General features: G+C 39.4%; 1 protein-coding gene across 2 annotated transcripts in view; it reads left to right on the forward strand.

The window, feature by feature from the left end:
* LOC144000353 (uromodulin-like) overlaps positions 1-12,783 on the forward strand; it is a 206,572-nt gene that overhangs the window by 88,739 nt on the left and 105,050 nt on the right. For both annotated transcript variants that reach the window (XM_077494143.1, XM_077494144.1), the window contains exon 9: positions 3,944-3,958. In XM_077494143.1, coding sequence (XP_077350269.1) covers positions 3,944-3,958 — 15 coding nt within the window. The remainder of the gene's footprint in view (positions 1-3,943; positions 3,959-12,783) is intronic.

Here is a 12,783-nt window from a genome sequence, read left to right on the forward strand (position 1 = left end):
CTCTCTCTCTCTCTCTCTCTCTCTCTCTCTCTCTCTCTCTCTCTCTCTCTCTCTATATATATATATATATATATATATATATATATATATATATATATATATATATATATATATATATATATAGTGGGGATCGAAAGTTTGGGCACCCGGGTAAAAATGCGTATTAATGTGCATAACGAAGCCAAGGAAAGATGGAAAAATCTCCAAATGGCATCAAATTACAGATTAGACATTCTTATAATATGTCAAAAAAAGTTAGATTTTATTTCCATCATTTACACTTTCAAAATTACAGAAAACAAAAAAAAAAATTCTGCAAAAGTTTGGGCACCCTGCAGGGTTAATATCTTGTACTGCCTCCTTTGGCAAGTATTACAGCTTGTAAATGCTTTTTGTATCCAGCCAAGTGTCTTTCAATTCTTGTTTGAGGTATCTTTGCCCATTCTTCCTTACAAAAGTGTTCCAGCTCTTTGAAATTTCTGGGCTGTCTGTCATGAACTGCTCTTTTAAGGTCTATCCATAGATTTTCAATAATGTTGAGGTCAGGAGATTGTGAAGGTCATGGCAAAACCTTCAGTTTACGCCTCTTGATGTAATCCCCCGTGGATTTTGAGGTGTGTTTAGGATCATTATCCATTTGTAGAAGCCATCCTCTCTTTAACTTCAGCTTTTTCATAGATGGCATCAAGTTACCATCCAAAATTTGCTGAAATTTTATTGAATTCATGTTTCCTTCTACTCGTGAAATGTTCCCTGTGCCACTGGCTGCAATACAACCCCAAAGCATGATTGATCCACCCCCATGCATAACAGTTGGACAGAGGTTCTTTTCATTAAATTCTGTGCCCTTTCTTCTCCAAACCTACCTTTGCTCATTCCGGCCAAAAAGTTCTATTTTAACCTCATCGGTCCACAGAACTTGTTTCCAAAATGCCTCAGGCTTGTCTATATGTTCATTTGCAGTTCAAACGCTAATTTTTGTGGTGAGGACGTAGAAGAGGTTTTCTTCTGATGACTCTTCCATGAAGACCATATTTGTACAAGTATCTCTTTATAGTGGAATAGTGGACCACAACTCCAGTGTCTGCCAGATCTTTCTGGAGGGATCGTGCAGTCAAACGTGGGTTATGAATTGCTTTTCTCACAATCCTGCGAGCTGTTCGGTCTGATATTTTTCTTGGTCTTCCAGATCTTGCTTTAACTTCCACTGTTCCTGATGACTGCCATTTCTTAATTACATTCCGAACAGAGGATATTGACATCTGAAAACGCTTTGCTATCTTCTTATAGCCTTCTCCAGCTTTGTGAGCGTCAACTATTTTCAGTTTCAGTTTTCTAGACAACTGCTTAGAAGAACCCATGGTGCTGATTGTTGGGGCAAGGTCAGATCAGTCTGGCCATTTAAAACCTTTGAGATTGAAATCACCTGATCTTCCCAGATGATGATTGAGAACAATCCATGACACTGGCAGGTCTCAGCTTTGCAAAGGGGGCAGTGCATGCTATAAATTCTGCAGGGTGCCCAAACTTTTGTAGACACCATTTTTTTGTTTTCTGTAATTTTGAAAGTTTAAATGATGGAAATAAAATCTAACTTTTTTTTGACATATTATAAGAATGTCTAATCTGTAATTTGATGCCATTTGGAGATTTTTCCACCTTTCCTTGGCTTCGTTATGCACATTAATACACATTTTTACCTGGGGTGCCCAAACTTTCGATCCTCACTGTATGTATATATATATATATATATATATATATATATATATATATATATATATATATATATATATATATATATATATATATATATATATATATAGTAAAATATGAATGTGCATTTAAAGCTTAAATTGCACATATTTTATATTTTATGATTATTTATTTTTGATTTGATATTTATATTAAGCTGTACAACAAATTTTGGCTTTATTTATCCACTTACAGACCGGAAGATATTCCCTCTTAATGACCGGGCCATTTTTTGCATCGCTGTAACTAACAATTGCACGGTCGTGCGATGTTATACCAAAACAAAATTGACGTCCCTTTTTTTCCCCACAAATAGAGCTTTCTTTTGGTGGTATTTGATTACCTCTGCGGTTTTTATTTTTTGCGCTATAAACAAAAAAAGAGCGACAATTTTGAATAATAAAAAAATAAATAAAAATTTTTACTTTTTGCTATAATAAATATCCCCAAAAAGAATAAATGTCTTTATCAGTTTAGGCCAATACGTATTCTTCTACATATTTTTGGTAAAAAAAAAAAAAAATCACAATAAGCGTATATTGATTGGTTTTGTGCAAAAGTTATAGCGTCTACAAAATAGGGGATAGATTTATGGCATTATTGTAATTTTTTTACTAATAATGGTGGTGATTTACAATTTTTAGCAGGACTGCAACATTGCGGAGGACATGTCGGACACTTTTGACACTTTTTTGGGACCATTGACATTTATACAACGATCAGTGCTATAAAAATGCATTGATTACTATATAAATGTCACTGGCAGGGAAGGGGTTAGCACTAGGGGGCGATCAAGGGGTTAAAATGTGTTCCCTGGGAGGTGTTTCTAACTGCGGGGGAAGGGGACTGACTGAAGGAGGAGAGAGATTGCTGTTCCTAATCACTAGGAACAGTAGATAACTCTCTCCACCCCTGTCAGAATGCGGATTTGTCTGTTTACATTGACAGATCCCCATTCTGGCTCTCTTTCCCGTGATCACGGGTGGCTGACGGACTTCGCGGCTGCCGGCACGTGTATTGGGTCCCACGCCAATGGCTCTTAATGGAAGTCTTTGTACACCAATAGTGATTTGCAGGAACGAGCCGACCTGCCACAGTATAATAATGGCGGCTGGTCGGCAAGTGGGTAAAGAGACTCCCACCTATTGTTTATTATAGTTTGGTGTTTCTTGCATTCACATATTGGGTTGAAGCAGTCACTCTTCACTTGACACGGAGCACAGGTGAAAGATAATCTTTTTAATAAGGCTGTATATTTCTCAATTTATTTTGACTCAACAGCCCCCTAATAGGGCCCCCCTCCAACCCCTGGGCTTCATAGCAGCAGTTATACTACCACTGATAGGACCCGTTCACATCCCGTATATTGGGAGCATCTGTGATTTTATTTTTTTATTTTTTGGTGAGATTTGTACAAGTTTCTGTCTATTGCACATAGGGCAGCCCATTGAAGTAAATGCGGGTTTGTTGCCCAACAGAAGCTCCTGCTCCTTTTCGGGCAACAAATTTTATGTTATTTTCAAAGGCATACATTGCAGTAATGTCCACGTGATTTTGTCATGCATCAACCGTGGCAAAATTTCATCATGTTTGGTTTCATTCTTAAAGTGGAAGTAAACTCCCCTATCGTTTTCAGCCAAGGAAGCGGCCATCTTTGCCTCTGTTTAATCTTCAACTTCTACGGTGCTGCACATGTGATTGGTTATGACACCAGCCATTGGATGGTTTGATGGTTTGGCTGAGAGCACAGCCAATGTGCAGTTAGCATTCCCGGCATGCCTTTTTTTTTTTTTTTTAACTGTTTAAATCCATGGGTTTACTTCCACTTTAATGGCGCCCCAAATACGCATTGTGAGTTGTGCAGCAAGTTTACCGCAATTTGGAATCACAGACCGAATCACAAAACGATTCTGCAGGCAATTCCAAAATTGCCAAGTAAAAACGGGACCTTAATGTTACATTCTGGGTCATCAAATTCTACTCAAATTTATCTAATTATTATTTTCTATTTTGTATTCATGTACAGCAGAATATGAACTTTGTTTTCAGTTTTGTGCGTGAAGTGTAAATGAAAATTGTATACTTATATTTGTAGCAAAATATAATTTCATGTAGAATGGTGATTTGCTAATTGCAAGAGATGCACACTGAGAAGAATAAATCTAATGCTCTTATTTTATATATTTTGCAGGGTTGAACAAATCAGGTAAGTCCATCATATTGTGTAAAAAAAAAAAAAAAAATCTGTGCTGCGTTCAATATGAGAAAAATTAGGAAAAGATTTCCAAAGTACCCTTCAAAAAGGAAAAATCGGTATATTTAACTAAATATCTTTATTGATTATATATATATATATATATATATATATATATATATATATATATATATATATATATATATATATATATATATATATGTAGAAAATTAATATATATAAATACACCCAGTTCGACACATATAATAAAAATGAAGACAATTAAGTTTTAACCCCTTCCCGCCGAGCGTACGCAGATGTGCGTACTCAGCTTCCGGGGGTTATACCGGGATGATGCCCGCAGTTGCAGGCACCCGGTACCGTTTTTTTAGAGCAGGAGATCGGCTATCCAGCCATAACAGCCGATGCGGCTAAAAATCCACTTGGCTGTTATACCAGAGGAGCGTGAGGGGATGTCCTCCCCCTCCCGCCACCTCCCGCCGCTCTTACCGGGGCTCCCATTCAATCAGGAGCCCCGATGAACAATCTACCGCTCCAGGCGGCTAGGGACAGACTGGAATTAAGCCGTAAGCTAACGTAAACAAGGAAGCAACGTCATGACGTCACTTCCCGTTTACTCGGCTGCCAATGGCGCCAGTTTAAAAAAAAATAACAATACAGTATTCAGAATCGCCAAAAATGGCAATCTGAATACATTGAAGTGCACAGGAGGGATCAGGGTCTTTTAAACCCCCCCAATCCTTCCATAAAGAGTACCTGTCACCACCTAGTACTGTCATAGGGGATGTTTACATTCATTGTGACAGCAATAAAAGTGATCACATTTTTTATTTATTTTTTAAAGCTATTTATTAATTTTAAAATAAAATAAATAAGACAATTTTTTTTAACGCGCCCCCATCGCCACGAGCTCACGCAGCAAAGAAAACGCATACGGAAGTCACGCCCACATATGTAAATGGTGTTCAAACCACACATGTGAGATATTGCATTAGACCTCCTCTGTAACTCTAACCTGGTAACCGGAATTTTTTTTTAAATCGTCCCCTATGGAGATTTTTATGTAGTTTGTCGTCATTCCACGAGTGCGTGCAATTATAAAGCGTGACATGTTTGGTATCTATTTACTCGGCGTAACATTATCTTTCACATTATACAAAAAAATTGGGCAAACTATACTGTTTCATTCTTTTAAAATTCATGAAAGTGTCCCTTTTCCCGAAAAGTTGCGTTTAAAACACCACTGCACAAATACCATGTGACATAAAATATTGCTACATTCGCCATTTTATTCTCTAGAGTCTCTGCAAAAATAAATATATATATATATATATATATATATATATATATATATATATATATATAATGTTTGGGGGTTCCAAGTAATTTTCTAGCAAAAAAATATGGATTTTAACTTGTAAACACCAAATGTCAGAAATAGGCTTAGTCATGAAAGGGTTAAGTGAACAAGTCATACAACACTCTCAGACACCATAGATCGAGAGATCTCCCACACAACCAATTTCACGGATATTCATTGCTTCAACCAAATTCTTTCCAAGAAAAAAAAAAAACAGGGAATTTTTTTCCAAAAATTTCCTGTTTAGGTAGTATATATATAAGAGGAAAGTTCAAATTTTTGGAAAGAAATTTGTTCAAGCAATGAATATCCATGAAATTGGTTGTGTGGGAGATCTCTCTGTCTATGGTGTCTGAGAGTGTTGTATGACTGGGAGAGGTGGCCACCTTGTTCAATTAAGACTTAATTGTCTTCATTTTTATTATATGTGTCAAACTGGGTGTATTTATATATTAATTTTCTACTTACATATATATATATATATATGGTTAATCAATAAAGATATTTAGTTAAATATACAGTTTTTTCCTTTTTTGAAGAGTACTTTGGGAATTTTTTCCTATTTTTCTTATATGCGATTGTATTCAGAGGATTACCACCCCGAATGGTATCAAACTTATTAGGTTTTGAAACCCTCGGGTGACGGTACTCACAGATTGTTTAAATAGTAGGTAAGGTGATCGCTCATGCCTGGTCATCAATACTACTACAATCTGAACTATCTTGGATGAGCCATTGTGTGTCCCCATTCCCCTTTTCCCTTTTGTTTTATTCATTGTGTTCAACATGTACTAGCAAAGGCAGCTAACACATAGGCAGTATAGCAAACCTCAAAAACATATATATATGTGAAAATGTAGCACCAAAAATGATTTAAACCATAATAATAGTTAATGCAATCATAAGTGCAAGAAATCCCAATGACCGCGACAAAGCAATTATACAGACTGAAGCAGAGCATGATCCCCTCCCTTCAGAGACTGGGCCACAGGGAAATATTTTAACATAACAACCCCAAACACACCTCCAAGACCACCACTGCCTTGCTAAAGAAGCTGAGGGTAAAGGTGATGGACTGGCCAAGCATGTCTCCAGACCTAAACCCTATTGATCATCTGTGGGACATCCTCAAACGGAAGGTGGAGGAGCTCAAGGTCTCCAACATCCACCAGCTCCGTGATGTCATCGTGGGGGAGGGGAAGAGGACTCCAGTGGTGACCTGTGAAGCTCTGGTGACCTCCATGCCCAAGAGGGTTAAGGCAGTGCTGGAAAATAATGGCGGCCACACAAAAATTTTGACACTTTGGGCCCAATTTGGAGATTTTCACTTAGGGGTGTCCTGACTTTTGTTGCCAGCGGTTTAGACATTAATGGCTGTGTGTTGAGTTATTTTGAGGGGACAGGAAATTTACACTGTTATACAAGCTGTACACTCACTACTTTACATTGTAGACAAGTGTCGCATGAAAAGAGAGAAGAAAAGATTTACAAACATGTGAGGAGTGTACTTACTTTTCTGAGATACTCTAGTGTCCAAATAATGAAAATGATATTCATTAGTGCAAGTAGTCCGTCATTAGGTGAATGAGATATCAAAGCATATTCCAAATTCCATAAATGAATGGAGACAGTAAATGTGATGCCGCCAATCCAGTGAACTTGGAAGAGTATATCAAATATTGCCCAAATGACTGAACCACCACCCACGAGTGAATTACAAACTCACCGGAGCAAGCGGCTGCCGTCACAGCAACCAATGCGTCTTACAACATACGCGGAAATATCGATGCATGTTTCTAGGTTTATTGGTTCCAAAATTTAAAGCAGCATAAAACAGGGTAAAATCACTCACTTGGGCAGCCGCTGGAGACCTGGAATCACACAGCGGCAAGAAGTCAATGCCAAATGTTCTGCCCAACGCGTTTCATCTAATGGACATTATCAACATTGTACAACATATATACTAATGCGCACACCACTATAAATTAAATAATGAAGAATAAGTAGCTGCTGAATGAATGAATGAATGAAATACTTATATAGCGCACAATGCGAACTGAATCGCCTCTAGCTGCTAAATTGATATATGTTCTCATACGCACACAAATTTACTGTTCTTTAATAAATCGCACTGAAAAATATTGGCCCTGAGCACTTTATTAATTAAACACCATTATTGATTAATTGAAGACATATATATGTTTTTTATTGTGATCTTAGAATATTTGCACTTTACCAGTTGTTTCACCTTATGAGTATTACCCTATTGAGTAAGCGCCACATTCATTTATCTTTTGACATTATCAACATTATTACCCTTGATTAATGTCCCATTGGATGAAACGCGTTGCGGTGGGACATTAGGCACTGATGTCTTGCCGCTGTGAGATTCTGGGTCACCAACGGCTGCCCACGTGAGTGATTTTACCCTGTTTTGTGTTGCTTTTACTTTTGGAACGAATAAACCTACTACACTATGAAAATCCATCTGGGCTCCTGGTGAGCTCTTTTTTTTTTTTTTTATCCTCAGCTCTACTCCATCTAAAGCTGTCTGTGGGAGTAACATGACGCAATATTTCCAGAGGGATTTCCACTTATGCTGTAAGGCGCATTTGCTGCTGTGAAGGCAGCTGTTTGTTCTGTTGAGTTTGTAATTCACTCGTGGGTGGTGGTTCAATCATTTGGGCAATATTTGATATACTCTTCCAAGTTCACTGGATTGACGGCATCACATTTACATTCTCCATCCATTTATGTATTTGGAATATGCTTTGATATCTCATTCACCTAATGATGGACTACTTGCACTAATGAATATCATTTTCAATATTTGGATATCATACTATATTTGCTTTGCCGCTGTCATCGTGATTTTGTGCATTTTTTTTTTTTTTTAATACAAACGTTTTATTGAAGAAATTCAGCCAGTACAATAAAAGAGATACAGCAGAAATAGTATAGCATGGAATACACATACCGGTAGGATCAGCACAAGTACAGAGTATAATAAGTGATGGCAGTCGGGTGGGAGTCCAGTGCGGGGAATGTAGGAAGAGGAAAGTCTCTTCCTAGTTTAAGGAGCAAGGTATCCCGCCACTCGACGTCCACAAATAAAAAATCTCAAATACCTGAAATCCATAGGCTAGTACAACAAACATAACAAGAACAACTAAAACACATTAACAGAATACCAAGGGAGCTACAGGTAAATCTGTAAGGAGGTACATGTACAGGAGGATCATGACACAGAGGAATCCACCCATGGAAAAGGGAGTGGAGTCGTCACGGGCCAGGAGGCCAGGTTTTCCATTTCAGCTTATATGTGGGTATTGTGTCCGTTATAGTGTGAAACACCTTTTCCATTAATAATAAAAAACTTGATTCAGACCTCCATCAACACCCAAATTACATGACACCTCATCCCGATTAGTAATATCAAAAGATTTTTTTGGAAAGACCAAACCAGAAAAATGGGACATTAAGGGTTGCGATATTCAAAAGAAGCAAAATATATGTATATAAAAGATTTACAAATATTTTATTATAACAATCCCATAAAAACAAACAAAGAACACAGCCTTTATGATCATACAAAGATGTTATGTACAACTTGCGATCCAGATAATGGTTTGGTTGAGGTAGTTGTAATTTGCTTATCCCGACATGTTTCGCTTATTGCTTCATCAGAGGATATACGAACTACCAAAATAACAAAATCAAAAAAAAAAAAAAAAAAAACACAAGTTAAGTTACAGAATCCAATTTTTTACATAACTCTATATATATAATCAAACATATTATCAAGGAGGCATGAGTAGGGCTTTAGATAGAAAGGTATGCTTACCCCCACTTCACCAACCCATCTATCACCAAAAAGGTCATCCAGATGAAATAAAAGATGCAAGGGCAGCGGGCCCAGCAGCCAAATAATATAGCAAGGAGGGCACAGACAGTGGCTATTCGGGACAAATTGATAGAAAAAGATTTATTTATTGGATGACAAGTATATTAGCTTTTTAGTTATAACTATCTTTAAGGATAAATTCTATGTTTAGCCCAACCCATTTCCATCTTTTTTATTCTTAACAGTATGGGTGTATACAGTGGGAAAAAGAGAGAAGTATCTGTCAAATTATTCACTATAGTGGTATTAGTTAATAGTGAACCTTTATACTTTTTTAAAAAAAGAAAAAGAGTTTTTTTGAACAATGTTTTTTAGGACATTAGGAAATCTATATATTAGTATCACCTATATATTTATTTTATCATATCCAAAAGGCACACTGATTTTGTCATCATATTTTAAAAAAGAGAAAGTAATTATAGTCTGTCAACTTACATGCTTGGTAAAGGAGTAAAAATTCTTTCCTGCAATCCACTATTAGATGTTAGATCACTAGGGGTATCCAAGAGCCCATTAAAGGTGGACTAGGCTACAAGGGGTAGCGCACCCACAAGCTTTTCAGCCTGTTTACAGGGTGTCTATAATATAAGAGGAAGATGTCACAGATTAGTAGGTACAAAATACATAGAGATCCCAGCAAAGGCATCCATCCATAGGATTTTACTGACCATACAAATGCGTAGATCCTCTCCTAGCACGGCTCCTCCGCAATTGAGCCGGGTATGGTAGTGTCCCGCTATAAAGCCGCCGTCCATCAAGCCGGCGTCTGATGTCACCGGCTCGATGCGGACGTCTAGGGCAGCATTGCGCATGCGCGAGGGAAGAGAATGGAACGGGAAACTACATTTCCCATGATGCAACAGTGTACTCACCGGCATTCAATATCACGCTGGAAAAAAAACCCCAGCGAGTATATAGGGAGTGTGGCATTCGGTATGGTATGCTCACACTACCCATAGGTGTAATGCCGCGTACACACGAGAGGACTTATGTCCGACAGACCTCCAAAGGAGTTCCGCCGGAGTTCCGACGGAGTTCTGGCGGAGTTCTGGCGGAGTTCTGGCGGACTTTTCGACCGAACGGACTTGGACACACACCATCACACCAAACTCCGACGGAGTCGAACGTGATGACGTACGACTGGATTCGAATAAGGAAGTTCATAGCCAGTAGCCAATAGCTGCCCTAGCGTCAGTTTTAGTCCGTCGGAATAGCATACACACGAGCGGATTTTTCGAAGGGGACCGGGTCCGGCGGAGTTCCGTCGGGAAAATTTGAAGCATGCTTCATTTCTAAAGTCCGTCAGACTTTTGCGAAGCTAAAGTCCGTTGCAGCCCACACACGATCGAATAGTCTGACGGACTCAGTCCGTCGGAGTTTGGATGTCGAAAAGTCCGCTCGTGTGTACGGGGCTTTAGGCTCCCCAGACTATTACGCAGGCATTGCTGCCAAAAATTGGACAACTCGCTCGGAGGGAAATTACCCACCCGGGCTAAGGTGCCCTTGGGCGTCGGTATGCTCCTCCCTAATGCCATAATTACAAAGGCTGCAAGCCAGTGCCAGTGCATCAAAAATAGGAACTCTTTCAGATTTTGCAAGGAGGTAATAAAAAAGGGGGAGAAAGGGGGAATGTGAGGGAAAAATAAATACCCCCATAAGCTAATGGATCCGATCGTGGTCATGGACTGAACTGACCGCAAATCAAGGATACATAACTATAAAGCCCACGTCATGCCAACAAGCAGAAAAAACATTAAATTCATACAAAATTATTAATTATTATAATCATTTACATATATTCCTAACAAAGCATATCAATAATTCATTTATATATAACATATAATATAAAGAAAAAAAAAACAAAAAAAAAAAAAAAACTAAGATCTCACCCTCCCCCTCTCCAGACACCATAGCTCCATTAGTTGGATAGCCGCCATGCATTTAAGGATTTGGTCCCATGGGACCCCTGGGGTGCGCCAAAACAGAGTGATAGCCAAATGTACTGCGCTAAATAAAGTAGGGGAACGTTCTTGTTGGGGGGTGGCTCCGGGGATCCCCGCAAAAAATAGGCACATCTGGCAAGTGAGGGTGGTTGAAATCCCTGTGACATCGGCCACCCTCTCCGTCACCCGTTGCCACAAGACCCTCAATGAGGGGCAGCTCCAAAAAATGTGCAAATGTGTACCTCTATCAGGGCAACCCCTGAAGCAGTTCTCTGTGACCAAGGGGACAAATTTATGGGGTTTAGCCGGGGTATAGTACCATCCCGTGTGGAGTTTAATTACGGTTTCTTTAACTGCTACAGACTTTGTGCATTTATGCATATTTGAGATTCGAAGCGACCACTCCTCAGGGGAGGCCACCTCGCCGGTCTCTGCCTCCCATTGAAGTATTGCTGAGGATTTGGCAGGTAGGCCCAGGCCACCCAGATAGCTATACAACAGGGAGATAGTACCCCTATCCCTGGAGGAGAGGCCACACAGGTCTTCAAATGTTTGCGAGGGGGTTGGCCCTGTACCTGGAGTAGTGCGTGTTGTAGAAATGTCTAATTTGGAGGTATTTATAAAACTCAGATCTAGGGAGGGAGTGGGAGGATTCTAAGGATAGGAAGGAGTGGATCACCCCGTCCCCCAGTAAAGAGTCCAGAGTGACCAATCCCCCCGCCACCCACAATGAGAAGGTATTGGGGTTGGAGAACGCTGCTGGAAAGGAGGGGTCACCCAAAAACGATGCCAATTTAGGGTGGGAAGGGAGGAGGTAGAATTTATGTTTATAAAGGGACCATAAGTGCAGAGATTGACCAACCACAGCATTCTGGGCGGAAATATTTAGCCCATAAAGAGATAGAAAGGGGCAATAGAGGCCTGCTCAAAGCGGAGCCAGGGTATACTGTGTGGGGAGGTGTGCCATTGGGCTAATTGCAGGAGTCTAGCTGAAACATAGTACAGCCAGAGGTTAGGTAGGCCCACACCACCCAGTGGTCGCGATCTATATAGCATATGTTTGCCCAGGCATGGTTTTTTATGACTCCAGATAAATTTGTTCACGTTACGCTGTAGTTGTTCAATCGTCTGTTTGGGTACATAATTAGGAAGGGCTCTAAAAAAAAAAAAAAAAAAAAGTTTGGGAAGTATGGACATTTTTACCGCCTGTATTCTGCTTAAGAACGTGATATGAAAGGAGCTCCAGGAGTGTAGTAGCTGTCTGAGACGAGTGAATGCAGGGGGGTAATTGGCACAGTAAAGTTTATGGAGGGATGGGGCAAGTTTAATTCCAAGATAGGGTAGAGTCAGGCCATCTGTGGTAAACTGAAGTTGGTTTGGATCAATGTCTTAGTGCTAAGGGGGAAATTTATTGAGAGTGCTGAGCATTTTGAAAGGTTAACTCCTAGGCCGGAGATTTCCTGGAACCTATGAAGGGTGGTTATAAGGTTAGGGATAGAGACAATGGGGTCTGGCAGGAACATAAGGGCATCGTCCGCATATAAGCTCAATTTAAATTTGTGATCCCCTTCGTATATCCCCTAATATTATTATCTAGACGGATAGTTTG

The sequence above is a fragment of the Lithobates pipiens genome, unplaced genomic scaffold (genome assembly GCF_037356315.1).
Source record: "Lithobates pipiens isolate NorthernLeopardFrog02 unplaced genomic scaffold, aLitPip1_a1.2 Scaffold_22, whole genome shotgun sequence".
Lineage (NCBI taxonomy): Eukaryota > Metazoa > Chordata > Amphibia > Anura > Ranidae > Lithobates > Lithobates pipiens.